Raw genomic sequence first — 18,890 nt, 5'->3', positions numbered from 1 at the left:
TAGTGCCATTGGTCAGAATGCCAGATTCATTGTCAATTTGTGGATTCAACAGAATATCTTATTGTGGGTTTTTTTTTCAAGATTTTATTTATTTATTTGTCAGGGAGAGAGAAAGCACGCACGCAAGAGCATGAGCAGGGGGAGTGGGAGAGGGAGAAGCAGGCTCCCTGCTGAGCAAGGAGCCCAATGCAGGACTTGATCCCAGGACCCTGAGATCATGACCTGAGCTGAGCTGGCAGATGTTTAACCCACTGAGCCATCCAGCTGTCCCAGAATATTTCATTGTTGATTGCAAAGGCAATTAAGTTTGATGATGTACTTTACAGATTCCAGTGAAACTGATTTGAAAAGTTCTGTAGTTAAATGGTACTAGATTCAAGAGTTGGCTTTTAGGGGCGCCTGGGTGGCTCAGTTGGTTAAGCGACTGCTTTCAGCTCAGGTCATGATCCGAGGGTCCTGGGATCGAGCCCCATGTCGGGCTCCTGGCTCAGCAGGGAGCCTGCTGCTCCCTCTCCCTCTGCCTGCTGTTCTGCCTACTTGTGCTCTCTCTGTCAAGTTAATAAATAAAATCTTAAAAAAAAAAATTGAGTTGGCTTTTAGAAAACCAGTGTTAGTCTGGTTCAGTAGTAATATATTTTTTTCAGTAATATTGGGGATGTGCTAGGCATATTAGTAGTTTGAAACTTTGCAAAGTGTTTTGTAAATCTGAGAATAGGAAAATGGCTTCTAGTACTTTTTCAGAGGAAAAGAAACAACTTGGACAGTAAATGAGAAGAGTGAATATTAGGAATCATGTCAGGTAACTTTCACGTAAGTGCAGTGCATTCTAGGCAGTTAGCTATACCGTGCATATGAACTTGGATCTCGAAGGTCACATCTTGTTTGGCAAATACTTTGTTTCATGTTCAAGAAAATTAAGAATAAATTGTTTTTCATATGGCACAGGATTATTTCAGTACCCATATGACTTAAAAGTTTTTTTTTGATTTGTAGAAATTTTGTGTTTATTAATTCACTCTTCTCTGAACTAGCTTTAAAGATGTGTTATCTTAGAAAATTAAAAAAATTTTTTTTTCTTTTTGGTTACCTAAAGAGATTATTTCCGCACATTTGATTCCTTGTCAAAGTGAATTCTTTGGGTTTGCATATTAATTCATTCTAAATAAACAATGATAAAATCATATTTCTTTTATAAATGAAAACCTTGTCCTTCTGGTCTTTTCAGTGTTGCCTTCATCTTATCATACTTCAAGTGATAAATATTCTGAGCCAATAATTTCATTAACAAGCAAACATAGATAAGGGAAACCATGAGTCCAAGCCCTTTCCTTTAGCTGTTCAAATTTGAAGATTTTATCAGTTGAGAGAAGAATGATTGCTTTGGAGGAAGTGCTTTCTTTTCAACATATCCTTAATATGATTTTTATTTTTCAAAACTGTTTTGGCTATTAGGAAAATCTGGAGAAGATGGGACCTCGTGTTCTGGATTTACAGTTAGAATTTGATGAACAGGCAGTCCTGATGGAGAATATAGTCTACCTGACCAATTCCCTTGAGGTAAGATGGGCCAAGGATTTAGTTAACTATAGTAAATATAATCCAGTTCTTTTGTTTTATAATAAAGCTTTTTGTGAACATCTTCTATGTTTAGTATCTTTGCCAAATATGCTTGTCAAAAATATTTTTGGAGGGAAAGAGATTGGGTGGGTATAGAAGTTTCAGGAAGAAAAAAATAGTGTGATCTTATTCCATTTATCGGTTATTTTATACATAAAATCTCTCATATTATGGAAGAATTGCTTCTTTTATTTCCCCCTTCTCGTTTATACCTCAGATTTACAGAATTGACTTAATTAGAATCCTTTGTTCATGAGGTATTATCATAGATCCATGCCTGACCCTGTTTTGTTTTGTTTTAAAGTTAGTAATGAATGAACACCCATGAATCTACTACTCAACTCAAGAACTAAAACATTACCGATAGCTTTGACTTTTCTGGGGAATTTCTCCCCATTCCATTTTTCTGCCCCAGTCACTATATAGATTCTAAAAAATGCTGTCTCTCAGATAACTTAGGCAGAAGGAAAGATAATTTGCTCTAGGAAACTGTTAGAGGACTCAAAAAAGTGGTTCTTGTTATAGTGAAGACACTTCACTTAAAAAATGCAGGTTTAGATTTTGAATGAAATTGTTCCATGAAAGGGGTGCTTGGGTGGCTTAGTGATTAAGCGTCTGCCTTCGGCTCGGGTCATGATCCTAGGGTCTTGGGATCGAGTCCCGCATCAGGCTCCCTGCTCAGCGGGGAACCTGCTTCTCCCTCTCCCTCTGCCCCCACCCCTGCTTGTGTGCTGTCTCTTAAATAAACAAATAAAATCTTTAAAAAAAAAAATTGTTCCATGAAACACGGTAATTAGTGGAAGAAAGTTATTTCTAAATAAGCATTTTATGTCATATAATTATAAATGAGTTAAATAAATTACTAAATATTGGTAGATATTTATTTTGTTTATATTTCTAAATGTTCATACGTATTCCTGGAGGTCCAAAAAATTTTCGAATTTTTTCACTGGGACAATGGGGACCCTTATATTGAGGGTCATCTTATATTTAGGCACATACAATATGCTACATTTCTGAGTTTTTTCATTTATTTAAGTGAAAGTCTTTTATAAAAAAAATAAAATTAAGCGGAAGTCTTTTATTCTCAAATGCTAAATTTCTGAACTTTTATTTATTCAAGCGGAAGCCTTTTAGCTGATCTCATTTTCTCTTATACAGCTGATAGATGCCAGATTTCATTATAGAAAGTGGTGAACATGACTATGTAAATAATAATACTATGAGACAATGTTAAATAATTGATTATAGATTTCATTTAATGTTTGTATGGAAAATAAAATTGCGCACTGTTTTCTTAAAACTTTTAATTAAAGAGTTTTTGTTTTTGATGGACATGTAAATGATTTAGTCTCTTGCTCTTCAAACAACGTTATGCCATGGGAGCATTTGATGCTGAGTTTCAGAGTGCTCTCTCAGTCCTGTCCTGTGCTTGGCTGGTTTTCTGAAGAATGCACAGATCATTTCATGTTAAGTGGAGAACCTAGTTTTTGCTCTTTGGGGAAATGAGGTGATGATAAATTTCAATCATAGTAAGTGATACTAATGACTTTCATTTTCCCTCCTATTTAGCTAGAACACATAGAAGTCAAGTTTGCCTCCGAAGCAGAAGATAAAGTCAGGGAAGACTGCTGTCCTGGGAAACCACTTAATGTTTTTAGAACAGAAGTAAGTTGAAAGAATCTCACTGAATCATTGCATTTTAGAGCTAGAAGAGACCTTAGATATTACATCCAAGCCCATCATTTAAAGATGGAAGAAAGTGAGGTGCAGAGACACGAAGTGATTGCTTTGGTCTAGATCACATGGTTTGTTAGAATGAAGCTGGGTTTGAGCTCTTCTAATTCCCTGGTTGGCACTGTGCTCACTTTCCTTTGCTCTTGTGGGTGGCATCGGATGTTATTATGGGTTTAAAATCAAAATATGATTTTTTAAAACCTGAATTTTTAAAAAAAATTTTAATTCCAGTATAGTTAGCATATAGCGTTGTATTAGTTTCAGATATCCAATATAGTGATTCAGCAATGCTATACATTACTCAGGGCTCATCATGATAAATGTACTCTTACGACCTTTTACCTCTTCTGCCCGTCCCCTCACCATCTCCCCTCCGGCAATCATCAGTTAGTTCTCTATAGTTAAAAGTTTGTTTTTTTGGTTTGTCTCTTTTTTCTTGGTTCATTTGTTTCTTAAATTCCACACGAGTGAAATCATACGATATTTGTCTTTCTCTGACGTATTTCACTTAATATTATACTCTCTAGATCCATCCATGTTGTTGGAAATAACAAGATGACAGTCTTTTTTATGGCTGAGTAATATTCCATTCTGTATATAACACATCCTCTTTATCCATTCATCGGTTGATGGACACGGGCTGCTTCCATAATTTGGCTGTTGTAAATAATGCTGCAATGAACATAGGAGTGTATATATCCTTTGGAATTAGTGTTTTCATTTCCTTTGGGTAAATACCCAATAGTGGAATCACTGCGTCCTATGTTAGTTTGATTTTAAACTTTTTGAGGAACTTCTGTACTGTTTTCTAGAATCGCTGCAACAGTTTGCATTCCCACCAACAGTGCACAAGGGTTCCTTTTTCTCCACATCCTCACCAATACTTGTTGTTTCTTGTGTTGTTGATTTTAGCCATTCTGACAGGTGTGAGGTAGTATCTTTTTGTGGTTTTGATTTGCATTTCCCTGATGATGAGTGATGAGCATCTTTTCACGTATCTGTTGGCCATGTGGATGTTTTCTTTGGAAACATATGTATTCATGTCTTCTGCCCATTTTTAATGGGATTATTTGTGTTTCTAATTGTGGTTATTATTGGTATTGAGTTGTATTAGTTCTTTATATATTTTGGGTACTAACTCTTTATCAAATATGTCATTTGCAAATGACAGTCAGTAGGTTGTCTTTTAGTTTTGTTGGTTGTTTCCTTTGCTGTACAGAAGCTTTTTATTTTGGTGTAGTCCCAGTAGCTTATTTTCGCTTTTGTTTCGCTTGCCTCAGGAGACATATCTAGAAAAATATTGTTACAGCTGATGTCATAGAAATTACTGCTCTGCTCTCTTCAAGGATTTTTATAGTTTCAGGTCTCACATTTAGGTTCATAATCCGTTTTGAGTTTATTTTTGTGTCAAAACCCGACTTTTATTAAAAGATAGACTGGAAATTGAAATGTAATGTTTTTCTGAAACAGTGAAGAGGAGCTTTCATACTTTAGATGAGTCTTGGTTTGATAATGTTATTCAAGACTTTTTGACTTCTGGCATAAACCAGATTGATGAATCATCTTACACTATACTAGAATTGCTTTTTTTTCCCCCCTTATTTTTTGGCCAGTATTGGTGAAGAAAAGCAGATTTTGGAGTTTTGGGAGATTGTCTTTATTTAGTCTCAAAAAAATCCATTGCCCAGTGGAGTGCAATTGTGAGAACCCATAAAATGCCCTACTTTTCTTGAGAAGCGGAGGACTTATATATAAGTATCCTATTACTTTTACCACATTTAATTGAAAATGCAACAAAGAGGAAAGGCTTATTTTGAAAGAATGAGGTAATCATGGTCATGAATATCTGCTGAATTTATCATCGTATTATGAATACTCTCATTACATTAAAATACGGTGGCTTTTTAAAGTGCAGGCCTTCAGCTCATGGTAGATACATGAAATAGAGCTCCCTATACAAATGTTTCTTTTCTTTTTAAGATTTGTTTATTTTAGAGACAGAGAGAGTACGCACACACATGCGTGTACAAATGGGATAGGGACAGAGGGAGAGAGAGAGAAGCGGACTCCCCGCTGAGCACAGAGCCTGACCAGTGTCTCCATCCCACGACCCCGAGATCACAGTCTGAGCCGAAATCAAGAGTGGGTGCTTAACCAAGTGAGCCACCGAGGTGCCCCACTGATAAGTTCCTTTCAAGCTACTTTAAAACATTCTATTAAGCTACTATGTCTTTAAGTCTTTTATAAGACTTAGTTGACTTTTTCCACTTAATAATGAGCAGGGTCTTTGACTATATAGCTTATACAATGTAGGACATAGTATAGTATATGACTGAGTTTAATTCTGGCTCTGCCTCTTATTGGCTATGTGACCTTGAAGTACTTTTTTTAATGTTTCTGGTTCTCAGCTTCTCATCTATGAAAAGGGGTTTTAAAGACCTACCTTTCAGGATATAGGAATAATGTCTATAAATTGCTTAGTACAGTGCCTGGTACACACTGGAAATTCAATAAATGATGGGAGTTGAAGAAGAGAAAATATAATTACTGTTATTATCCATCATCAGTATTGATATATGTACTCAGAGTCATTTTTATCTAGGCATTTGGTTGTAAGCATGAGCTTTTGTACATTTTTTCTTTTATATTTGAGTATCCCTTGGTCTTGATTTTAGAATACCAGAATTAAATTTTTCATTGGGCATTAAAAATTGAGCAGAGATTTTCTCTTCCTCAGCAGCATTCAAGTTTAATTTCATATAACAGTCATTTTCTCTTTATTTTCCTAGCCTGGTGTGGCAGTTTCCCTAGTGAATCCCCAGCCATCCAACGGCCACTTCTCAACCAAAATTGAAATCAGGCAAGGAGATAACCGTGATTCTGTAATCAGGCGTTTAATGAAAATGGACCGAGGAATCAAAGGTAGGTGGTTTCCCTGAAATGCACATTTGGCAGTAGTTTGTTGGATAGGATGAGTTCTAAGCAGAGGGGAGAAAGAAGAGTAACTGGCCTGCTTAGGGACAGCAGTGTCATGTTGTGCAAAGAGTATTAGACTCCGAATCAGGACACCTGTTTTCTCTTTGGGACATTGTGGCTGTGTAGCTTGGTGACTTAGCCATGTCACTTAAACTCTAAACTGATCTCTCAGTAAAATGAGGATAGTGGATTAGATATTTTTCTAAGTCTCCATCTAGCTTTCAAATTGTAACAAGCAATTTCTATCTCTTAGAGGTTTTTAGATTGAAGGCACACATGTACTTAATATTTTAAACTAACCTTCCTACTAGGTGTGTTCCTGGGGAAGGAAAAGAGAAACAGTAAAACTTGTTGAGTGTCTGTCATTTATTAGCCATTTGATCCTTTAACTTCCTAAAAATGGAGAGGGTATTTTCATTCCCTTTTACAGATGATGACATGGAGCTCAGAAAGGCTAAATGACTAGGGAGATTTCATTCAGGTATCCTGGAGCTGGAATTCAAATTCAGGTCTTTTTGACTCCAAAGCTTGTGTTCTTTCTTCTAAACAATGTGCTTCCAGCTAAAATATGTAAATAATCTTAATTTCTTATCAAGATTTAGTCTAGATCTTCCATGATTAGATTTAATATAATAATTTATAGTTTCTTTTTTTTTAATCACTCAGCCAGGTCTGAGGTTGATGGGGGTGTGAAGGGAGTTAGTGTATCTCTTTATTATTTTTCTTCCAAATTATAAAGACAAATTAATCTTGAGATTCCCTGTTTTGCATTCTCTCTCTTTTCTTGATGGCAATCAAGAGTTGATTGGGTCACATTCTATCAGTATAGAAATTTTCTGAAAAGATTTAGAAATCCAAGACAGTGACCTAATTTATGGAACTATATTCAGGTCAGCAATATTACATTAACATAGAAGACTTAAAATAGTCCTTTGGAATTCATTCTACAGGTATTTTTTTGTTCTCTTGAGGTCATTCATGCATCTTCTGTGGACATTTCTTGAGAGACTCTCAATATAGCATATGTAGTATAATTGTAGAGACTCCTGTCTATGTACTAAGGCTTCAGGGACGCCACAAAGTACTGTTCATTAGGAGGCTGCATTTAGTGAAGGAGTAGGGCCCTGAGCTATTCAAGTACATGATCACAATCTAAGGAGGAGCTGCTGTGTACAGTAAGGGAGATATAGATAAAGTTGATAACACAGAAGAAGGTGAGATTATTTCCCACTATGGTGATCAGGAATGAATCACAGAGAAAATAACTGTTTGGATGCGACCTTGGAAGTTATACCTGGGAGGGGGAAGGGGGAAGGGCATGCCAGCGGGAGGGATGCTCTCATGTTTTGCTGTGTAGAAGCAGCATATTAGGGCTAGGGATTTTTCATTTGTAAACATTTTTTTAAATTGTAAAATACATATAACATGAAATTAACCATTTTAGTCCTTCTTAAGTGTACAGTTCAGTGGTATCAAGTACGTTTACGTTGTTGTGCAACCATCACATTATTCACCTCCAGAACTTTTTCATCATCCCATGCTGAAACCCTGTGCCCATTTAATAACACCTCCCCATTGTCCCTCCCTCTAGTCCCTGGTAACCACTGTTCTACTTTCTGTCTCTTTGTATTCGACTATTCTAGATACCTTGTATAAGTGGAATCATGAAACAGTGAATAAGTGGCTTATATTGCTTAGCAAAATGTCAAGGTTCATCCATGTTGTTATAGACATATATCATGTTCTCTTGGTAAACCGGGTAGTGCCATCCTTAGAACTTTCAGGCCACAGAAAGCAGAATTTGAAAACTTTGAAATATGAACGTACAAGGAAGCCATCTTGTGGCCTTCCATTTGGTTTTTCTGTATTGCATATACTCGGTCATGAGAAGATTTTGTAATAGGAAGAACTCTTACCTTTGAAGAACATTGTGGTGGCTTTTAAAGAAAATAGATAGTTCTGGGCGCCTGGGTGGCTCAGTTGGTTAAGCGACTGCCTTCGGCTCAGGTCATGATCCTGGAGTCCCGGGATTGAGTCCCACCTCGGGCTCCCTGCTCAGCGGGGAGTCTGCTTCTCCCTCTGACCCTCATCCCTCTCGTGCTCTCTATCTCTCATTCTCTCTCTCAAATAAATAAATAAAATCTTTAAAAAAAAATAGATAGTTCTGTGGACCCACTGGGTAGGATTATGATGAAGTTGTAGCATGTAATATGTTTTCCTGTATTGGAAATTGTATTTTGTAATGTTACAACTGCCTCCCTTTTAAATATGCTCAGATACAGGACTGACGAGGTTCTTCAGAATTGTACTGAAATGTGTTTTCTGTATCTCGTCTTTTCTCACTAAGCCTACGGTATAATTCTTACATTCTTTGTCATACTAGCTGTGAATAATATTATAAAGTACTTAAGTTTGATGTTCGTAGCTGCTGTGAATTTTCGAAAATGGATAGAAATGTTAGGGTGGAATTTAAAATTGATACTCCTTCAAGTATCTGCAGAAGAGCTCTAACCTTGAGACTTCTCCAAAAGCCCTCCGGATGCTTCGATATATAAGGGGGCTAAGTATATTGAGTGTATGAGATGGGAAGGGAGTGAAATTCAGTAACATATTTCTCAGTCTGTTTGCTGCAATAGCCAGTAAGTCGTCCAATTAGTGCCAATTGCATTGAGGGTGATTATGATCTAGGTCCAGGAGGAACTGGAGTGTAACCATCATTTCTCTCCACAAAGGCCACTGAGCAACTATTTGATGATAATGACTTTAAATCACTCCTAGCCCATGCCGCGTATGAACTGATAACATGGGGTTGAAAGGCTGCATTTCACATTATCAATCCCTAGGGACTGTCAGTTAGTCTCATCTTTTCTCTAAGTGCCTTAATTCTTGTGTAGTTGCAGACTTAAATTTCTGCATTTTCAATGATAAGAGAGGTCTGCAATAAGAAAAGAGAGTAAAACCACTAAGAAAGCTCCAAGAATTATTGGCAGTAATGAGCAACATGGTGAAACATCAAATATGTTTTGTCATTTAGATGCCTGATTGAGTATTAAGGCTTCTTTGAATAATTTGATTCAGAATTGCTGGGAATGATGAGGGAGTTCTGTTTTAGAGAGGAAGGGGGAGAGAGAGAGAGAAGGATAGAGGAGAGCGGGGGTGGGAGTGGGGGGTACAGATCTGCAGTAAAGGCCTCACGCATAAAATCTACTGGCAGAACTTCACACTGCTTCCATAGCAAAATATTTAGTATCACCAGCGTGCATGTTGAAATGTAATAGCTGTTAAAATAAATTATATTTTTTCCCCCAAATAAGACTCTCCGGCCAGGTTTTCCTTCATGGTAGTCTTGGGTAATTATTCTGTAAGCTTCAATATCCCTACACTAAACGTACAGTCTTTCAGTCTTTGTTTCCCAAAGAGAATATAATGCCTGGATAACTTGTACTCCTGGCATAGCCACCAGCTGCGTTAATGTCTGCTTTTATCTCTTATCCCTCCCATGCTAAGCTTCATACTCTCAAGGCAGCATGAGGGAGCGTAGCTCATGGACCACCTAGCAATCTGCTTTAGAAAGGGGTGCAAACTAATTCAGAAAATACCTTCTATTTCTGCGGATCGAGTTAAGTATAACTAACCATGCTACACGTAGAGTGAGATATAAACCCAGAATCAGCATTTGTAGTCACTTATGTTTTTCTACCATATAAAATAAAAGCATTTGATGTTGGGATGCCTCAGAATTGCTGAAATAAATAAATTTTTTTTCAGGCTCAGTTGTTGGCAGGATTGTTGGATCATAAATTTGTTCAAGGGCCAAGTGCTTTCTTTGCCAGGAGCCATCTTATCAGCTCGCACAAGAGCAGATCAGGAAAATCTCAAGCAGGGCAGGGTTGGAGTGCATCCAGAAGCTCAAAACTCAGAAAGCTGTGCCCTTTCCCCTGTCCTTCTCCGTCTCTCCTTGTCTCTCATCAGCTTGGTAATACAAACACGTTTCATCCTTGGAGCAAACCAAGGAACTGGAATGCTGTTTCTTAGAGCAGTAATTCTTTCTCTAGAAGTATCTTTTGAAAAAAGCTACAACTCTCGCAGTTCTAATGTATCCCAGGAACCAAGACAAGAAAGAGAAAGAAGTTTTAGACTTACAGATGTTTTGAAAATTGGTTAATTGAAGCATATAAAAAGTGATTTGAGAAACCATATAGGATAATGCTCAAAAATATACTCAAGCCTTCCTTGTGGTTTATAATTCAAGGTGAGGTGTTACAGAGAATCTCTGCCTCTGAATCTTTGATCTGGGTAGAAGCTAACAGGAGGATTTGTTAGATTTAGCTCTGCTTTCTGAGATTGAGTCTTATTTAATAATTTCATGAAAATATCTTTTAGATAAACAACCAGTGTGTTTAAAGTTTGAATTGTCAGGCTCAGGCATGGGTTTGAGGCAGTGACTCTAATTAAATGCTCATATTGATCATCTTTTTTGCTATAGACCTTTCTAAAGTGAAGCTGATGAGATTTGATGATCCACTGTTGGGGCCTCGGCGAGTTCCTGTCCTGGGAAAAGAGCACACTGGGAAGACCCCCATTTCTGAGCATGCTGTTTTCCACGTGGACCTCATGAGCAAGAAAATTCATCTCACTGAAAATGGGCTAGGGGCAGATATTGGTGATACAATTATCTATCTGGTTCATTAAACTCACGCAGATTGGAGATATATCCTGGTTTCTGGGGATGTGACTATTCTGTGTCTACAGATTGGGTAGAAGGACCTTAGGCTGGACCTTAGTAGACTTCATTTCTAACCATCAAATTCTGTAATCATAGTTACACCAAGTCATCTTGGATTCCTGAACCTAGTAAATTTTTTTTTTCTTTCTTGGGACCTCTGAGAGAAGTAGTTTGTACCACACTTTTTTTTTCTTTCTAACAAACTTGCTATAAAAAAAATCTTAAAAAAAAAAAAAACACAGGGCACCTGGGTGGCTCAGTCGTTAAGCGTCTGCCTTCGGCTCAGGTCATGATCCCAGGGTCCTGGGATCGAGCCCCGCATTGGGCTCCCTGCTCCATGGGAAGCCTGCTTCTCCCTCTCCCACTCCCCCTGCTTGTGTTTCTCTCTCTCTCTCTTTCTCTCTCTCTGTGTCAAATAAATAAATAACATCTTGAAAAAAATAACTTCAAAAAAAAAAAACAACAAACTATTGCTATTTCCCAGAAGCTTCTAGTCTTTCAGATTAACACAAAAATGTCAGTATGTTTCCTTTTGAGGTATAGGAGAGGATTTTCCCCCCCAGAAATCTGCCATTTGTTAGATTTGTCTGAAGTCCAGTTGTGTTTAAAGATCATGTCTACTGTATTGCAGATTTATTGTTTTACTCCTGTGGAATGTCTTTTGATGTTATCTGTGCTATTCTGCTTCATATGTGGAAGAATATTAGGCATTGACTGACACTAGAGAAAAATATTTTCATTTCTTTAGGGGTTCAATATGGGCAAAGACTGGGTGGCTCAGTCGCTTAAGCATCTGACTCTTGATTTTGGCTCAGGTCATGATCTCAGGGTAGTGAGATTGAGACTGCATTGCCGCCTGTGCTCACCGGGGAGTCTGCTTGAGATTCTCTCCCTCTATCCCTCCCCCACTCACATGCACGCGCACTCTCTCTCAAGCAAATTAATCTTAAAAAAAAAAAAAAAAGACAGTATGGGCAAAGACCAATTCTGATGACTGTAAGGAACCTGAGTTCTACTTTTCAGGTTAAGTCAAGAGATTATACTGAGCTGCTGCTGCTTTTTTTTTTTTTTTAAAGATTTTATTTTTTCATTTGACAGAGAGATAGCGAGAGCAGGAACACAAGCCGGGGGAGCGGGAGAGGGAGAAGCAGGCTTCCTGCTGAGCAGGGAGCCCTAAGTGGGTCTCGATCCCAGGAACCTGGGATCATGACCTGAGCCGAAGTCAGATGCCTAAGGACTGAGCCACCCAGGCGCCCCGATACTGAGTTTCTTTATTTTGCAACAGTTTGACATTACTGGGCCACACTGAATGCTTTATCATAGATTGACTGAAGTAAGTCATTTCATGTTAGAACTGAAAGATCCCTTAGAGGTCAAGTGCAAGTCATCCTTTATCTGGTAAGGGCTGGCAGCATAGCATAGCAGGTAAAGTTACATGCTCTGAAGTCAGACTAGCTAGGTTAGATTTCCACTTCTTCCATTTGCTACTTGGGTGATTTTGGCCAATTACTCAGCCTCAGTTTCTTCGTCTGTAAAATGGAAGTAATAATGTATCTATCTACTTTCTAGACTTAGCATGAGATGTTTAGGTGAAACATTCTAGGCAAACCATATATATAACATAGTACCTGGCACATGGTAAGCCTTCAGTAGGTGTTACTGATTAATAATATTAATGGTAATAATAATAATAAATCCAGGATGTATTGGCTTGAGATTATTATAGGCTATAATCATGTCCTTTGTGTTGGTTTCTATGGGGCCACTGTTTTGTTGCTTGCCCTCTAGATTCTTTTGCTGCTCCCTCAATCTGTATAGCCTTAGTTATTCCCTAAATCAAGTAATCTTTCCTGGTGCCTAAATACAAACTCACTTATGTTTAACTTAGGTAGATTAACCTATATGTGTGTGGCAAAAAACAAAAACAAAAAGCAAACAAGAAGGATGGAAAATAATTTTAGTATTGTGGATGATTACCTATTTTATTAGATGAGCTGATGAGGCTATGCTGCCTTAGATTTAATGTGAGTTGGGATTCATAGATCCTTTGTTCTTGCAGGTTCAATTCCTTGGTGTCTTAGAATGAGCATCTGGCTGGGCTGAATATACTTCTTGTGTTTAAAGATACGTAAGTTTTGTACAAGGAAGCCTGTAAGCATAAGCCCATTGCTTCATCTGGTGCTCAACTGATGAAACAGCAGTTAATTGAATTGCTTTAGGAAAAACAAGCTGCATTGGGCTTACTGTATTGATAGGAGATTGGTATCTTCCTAAAGGATTTTAATTCTTCTTAAGTTGTGAGATACGCACACACACAAAAAGTGAGTAACAAGAAATATATAATATACACTCAAAATATAAAAAATATAAACAATTAAATTAACAAAAATACAGCAACAAAACAATTTATCATCAGAGCAAAACCTATGTAATCACCATTCAGTCAAAGAACAGTACAACACCAGCACCTCAGAAACCTACTTGTGCCTCCTCCCATAAAGACATGCTTGTGTCCCAGTTAGTATGAATCAGTTTTTATATATGTTTTTTTTAACTGACATCTTTAAAAAATTTTTTTAATTTAAATTCAATTTAATTAGCATATACTGTCAGATCTTTTTTTTTTCTTTAGCTAACTGTTTTTATACATGTTCTGTGTTCTGTGTGAATCTGAAAAGAATGTTTATTCTGCAATCATAATGTTCTGTATATGTCCTTTAGGTCATAGTTGTAGATTGAACTGTTCATATCTGTATGCTACTGTTTTGTTTTCTTGCTTTGTTTTTGAGAGGTGTACTAAAATCTCCCAAGATCATGGATTTACCTATTTCTTCTTATAGTTCAGACAGCGTTTTGTTGTATATATTTTGATGCTGTTTTATTCGGTGCATATAAATTTAAATTCTCTTATCTTCCTGGTAAATTGAACTTTTTCTAGTTGGGAAGTGTTCCTCTATTTTTAGAAATTTTTTTTGCCTAAAGGCTATGATATTAATATAATAACATCAGTTTTCTTTTGGTTAGTGTTCATGTGGAATATCTTTTTCTATCCATTTACTTTTAACCTTCTGTAGCTTTAACATTTTATTTTGACAAATTTTAAACCTACAGAAAAGTTAAAAGAATTGGCCAATAAGCATCCATATACCTATCACCTAGATTTACCAATTGCTAACATTTTGCCACCTTTGCTTTCTCTCTCTCTACACATTTTTTTTAAATAAACTTTTTATTTTGGAGTACTTCTAGATTTATATAGAAGTTGCATCTATTGTGTACAATAGTTCTTGTATACCCTTCACAGTTCCCCCTCATGTTAACAGACATTTTATATAGCCTTGGTTCAGTTGTCAGAACTAAACAGTTAACGTTGGTATTTTACTATTAACTAAATTATAGGCTTTATTTGGATTTCACCAGTTTTTGCACTGATGTCATTTTACTATTACAGGATCCAATCCAGGATACCATTTTGCATTTAGAATATACTTTTTTTTTAAGATTTTTATTTATTTGAAAGAGACACACACAGCAAGAGAGGGAACACAAACGGGGGGAGTGGGAGAGGGAGAAGCAGGCTTCCCGCTGAGCAGGGAGCCTGACGTGGGGCTCGATCCCAGGACCCTGAGATCATGACCTGAGCCAAAGGCAGACGCTTAACGATGAGCCACCCAGGCGCCCCTGCATTTAGAATATACTTTAAAAAAATTCTGAACCATTTCACAGTAAGTTGCACAGATCATGGCACTTTACCTTTTAATATGTTAGCGTGTAATTCCTAAGATCTAGGACATTTTCCTGTATAATCACTATACTTGTGTGTGTGTGTATGTGTGTGTGTATACACATATTTTGCTCAAGAAATTTAACATGATGCAGTAATAATAGGTAGTAAGCTTTCCTAATAAAAATGAAGTAATAAAATTTTCCCAGTAGCTCATCAATAATATTTTTTTAACTCTTAGGATCTAATCAAAGATCAAGCATTACATTTTGTGGTCATGTCTCTTGACTTCCTTCAAACAGACAATTTCTCGGCTTTCTTTTCTTTTTTGATATTACATGACAGTAACATTTTTGAAGACTCCATGGCAATTGTTAATAGTTTGCCTCACAATCTGGATTTGTCTATTTTCTCATTATTAGATTCAGATTTAAAATTCCTTTTTTTTTTTTAAGATTTTATTTATTTATTTGACAGAGAGAGAGATAGCGAGAGCAGGAACACAAGCAGGGGGAGTGGGAGAGGGAGAAGCAGGCTTCCCGCCGAGCAGGGAGCCTGATACGGGACTCGATCCCAGGACCCTGGGATCATGACCTGAGCCGAAGGCAGACGCTTGACGACTGAGCCACCCATGCACCCCTCAGATTTAAAATTCTTGACAAGCTTGGCTACATGGGTAATGTTTCCCATTGTATCACATCAGGATTGACATATTGATACATTGTCGGTGTGTTCCCATCTCTGGTTAAAGTGGTATCTTCAGATTTCCCCATTGGAGAGGTACTTTTTCCCTTTTATAATTAATAGGGTGATAATTTTGAGACTTACGTGAATATCCTGTTTACCTACAAACTTTGAGGAAATGGCAGCAGTCATTCATCATCTTTCTGCCATTTATTATTACATTGATATTTATAATAAGGAGAGTTCTTAATTTTGTCATTTCTTTTACATTTATTGGATACAGTTCTTCTGTAAAGAAGAGGTTTCCCTTTTGCTCTCAATTTTTTTCTTTCACCGTTTTCAAATCACTGGACTGATGTATTTTTTTTTCGTACATGCTGTAATCTCAATAAATTTACTCATTTGGACTATTAGTGACTTCAGAATTACCAATCCAGTACTATTATTAGCAACAAATCTACTAAGTAAAATTCAGGTTTTTTTGAATAAGTAAAATACACAGTTCAAAAGTCAAAACTTGGTCCATTTAGAGAACTTTTACTTTCTTGTACCATATTCCCTCCCCTGCTGTATAGCTAACCATTTTTATTAGTTTCTTCATTGTCTTTCCTGTGTTTCTTTTTCCAAAAATAAGCAAATATTTATATGTAGTTTTTAAAAATTGAAGTATAGTTGACATACAATGTTAGACTAGTTTTAGGGGTACAATATAGTGATTCAGCAAGTCTGTAAGTTTTGCTATTCTCACAAGTGTAGCTATTGTCTGTCACCATACAACGCTATTACAGTCCCACTGACTATGTTCCCTGTACTGTACCTTTCGACCCAGTGACTTATTTGTTCCATAACGGGAAGCCTTTATCTCCCAATCCCTTTCACCCATTTGTCCATCCCTCCACCCTCTGCCCTCTGGCAACCATCAGTTTGTCCTCTCTCTACATGTACTTTAATTTCTCTTTTCTCATACAAAAAAGCAGCATGTTATATATAATTATTTTACACATTGCTTTTTTAAGTTAACATAGTTCGGATATTCTTTTACCTTAATGCATAGACATCTTCTTTCCTTCTCCTCCTCCTTTTCCGCCCTCCCCCCTCCTGTCTCTTCTCCCTGCTTTGTGTCATACTGTTGTGAAAGTGTATCACAGTTTGTTCACCTCGTCTCCTATGGATGGGCATTTAGATTGTTTCTGAGCTTTTTCTATTTTATAGACTTTGTATAGAATTATATAGTGAGTAACTTTGTGAATATGTGGTTTTATATTTGTGGCAGTGTATCCTTTTTTTTTTTAAGATTTTATTTTTAAGTAATCTCTACACCCAATGTAGGGTTTGAACTCACAACCCCGAGATCAAGAGTCGCTTGCTCCCCCGACTGAGCCAGCCAGGCATCCCTGTGGAGGTGTATCTTAAGAGTAAATTTCTAGCAGTAGGCTTGTAGGTCCGAGAGTAAATGAGTATGTAATTTTGTTAGCCTATAATCTGGGCAAAAAGGAATTTTGGGCAGAAGGTAGGGCAGGTATAAAAGCTCTGAGGCAGGATGTGTAGCTGGTGTGCTGAAGGAATTGCATAGAGGCCACCTGAAGAAACAGATGAGAAGCGGCCTGAAGATCCTGTGCACTTGTGGCAGAGCTAAACTAGGGCCCTAGCCTCCATACTTCCCATTCATTGCAACACACTTAGGCTCCATGCCCAGTGTGGAGCCCACCGTAGGGCTTGAACCCACGACCCCGAGATCAAGCCCCAAGCCGAGGTCAAGAGGCGGATGCCTAAGGGACTGAACCCCCCAGGCGCCCCTACAAGCCACTTACTAAACAAGAATGCATACAGGCCAAACAGGAATGTGTTTGACCAGCACCGGTATCGTCAGGGCTCTGGGAGGAGGGAGAAGATACGGAGCAGTTTGAGGACTTCACAGGTGAGGCGGAGCCTGAAGGATGGTTAGGACTGGCGTAGAAGTTGAAGCAGAGCAGTGCACCTTCTCGACTCTTAGAACTTGGTGTGGGTAAGGGCTTGGAAGGGAAAACAAGCATGTGCTTGTTGGGGAGGTAATGCCAGGAATGGAATGTCTCTGGGAGAAATGAGAGGATAGCTGAAAGTAGGTTAAGTGAATCAGGCCTTAGAAAGCTGCTCAGATTCCAGGGTGAAATTTGAAGTTGATTTGTCTGCAGAGTCACTGCAGGTTTCTGGTGTGGGGATGAGACAGTATGGTTTTGTGTCTTCTCTCGTTTGTGGTCATTGTGTCCATCTCTTTTTATCTTGAGGGAATCATTCATTTAGTTGTTCTAATGACTATTTAGGAGAGATCAATGGGCCTGGCTCTGGTAGGGTCTCAGTGTTAGCTGATACTTGGTTACGCTCTTTCCTTGCTCTCTTTGGACATAACTTCAGCTCCGTAGTAGAAAATACTCAGATCCCACCCAAAACTTGCAGGATCAACTAAGATTTCCCACTGCCCGCTGTTAGGCTTACAGCTTGATTGGTTATAATGTGGGAACCCCTTCTCTCACTTCCAGAAAGCAAAACAACGGGAGAGGAATGATCCTTGCTCCTGAGGGCTTAGGAATGTGACAGGGGAGTACGTCCTTCATTTTCATTCTGGAGGACTAAGTGGTGGTTTGTTCTTCTATCCCCTGTTATCATTATCCTGGAAACTGTGCTGTACAGTAGTGTAGCCACTAACCACATGTGTCTAGTGCACGTGAGAGCTGGCGAGTCTGAATTGAGGTGTGCTGTTTGAGAGTGTAGAACATGCTTTCACTTTCAAAGACTTAATATGACAAAGAGAATATAAAATATCTTAGTAATAATAGTCTTCTCTATTGATCACATGCCGAAATAATGCTTTGAATAAATTGTGTTAAAATACATTAAAATTTCATCTTTTTTTTACTTTTTAAAAACATGAAATTTAAAGTTGCATCTGTGGCTTACATTATATTTCTGTTGGACAGTGGTCTAGAGACTTGATGAAATTTAGACATTATTTTGTATTGCATTGTACCAAGAGGTACATAATATGAGTTTGTCCCATTCTTAATGACACTAAATTTGATATTTTCCAAAACTGTATTTTAAAGATATACTTTGATCACTTTCAGAACTTTCCATTATAAAGGTGTTTGTGTGTGTGTATGTGTGTGTATATATATGTATGTGTGTATATATATATATATATATACATACATATATATATTAAGGTATGTATTTTTGAAATTACTTCCAGAGTTTTTGTTGTAACGATACTTAAAAAAAACACTCAGAACTTTCCATTTTAAAGATAGATTTTGAGTATTTCTGGAACTCTCCAGAGTTAAGATACATTTTTTTCTTTTGCAATGAGAAATCTGTGGAGTGATATTTTGGCACCTTGGGAACATCCTGTTTCCATTCTTTTTTACCTAATGGTTTTAGTGCCCCTTCAAG

General features: G+C 37.5%; 1 protein-coding gene across 1 annotated transcript in view; it reads left to right on the top strand.

The window, feature by feature from the left end:
• The window catches only part of LARS1 (leucyl-tRNA synthetase 1), a 70,164-nt gene extending 58,954 nt beyond the window's left edge, over nucleotides 1-11,210 (top strand). The window contains exons 29-32 of the mRNA XM_028119091.2: nucleotides 1,453-1,557; nucleotides 3,190-3,285; nucleotides 6,144-6,276; nucleotides 10,817-11,210. Of these exons, the coding sequence (XP_027974892.2) occupies nucleotides 1,453-1,557; nucleotides 3,190-3,285; nucleotides 6,144-6,276; nucleotides 10,817-11,022 (540 nt within the window). The 3' untranslated portion in view covers nucleotides 11,023-11,210. The remainder of the gene's footprint in view (nucleotides 1-1,452; nucleotides 1,558-3,189; nucleotides 3,286-6,143; nucleotides 6,277-10,816) is intronic.
• The last annotated feature ends 7,680 nt before the right edge of the window (nucleotides 11,211-18,890 follow it).

The sequence above is a fragment of the Eumetopias jubatus genome, unplaced genomic scaffold (genome assembly GCF_037043125.1).
Source record: "Eumetopias jubatus isolate StellerSeaLion01/CBP00866 unplaced genomic scaffold, mEumJub1_p1.0 scaffold_5, whole genome shotgun sequence".
Taxonomy (NCBI): domain Eukaryota; kingdom Metazoa; phylum Chordata; class Mammalia; order Carnivora; family Otariidae; genus Eumetopias; species Eumetopias jubatus.
This window is presented reverse-complemented; position numbering and strand designations above follow the sequence as displayed.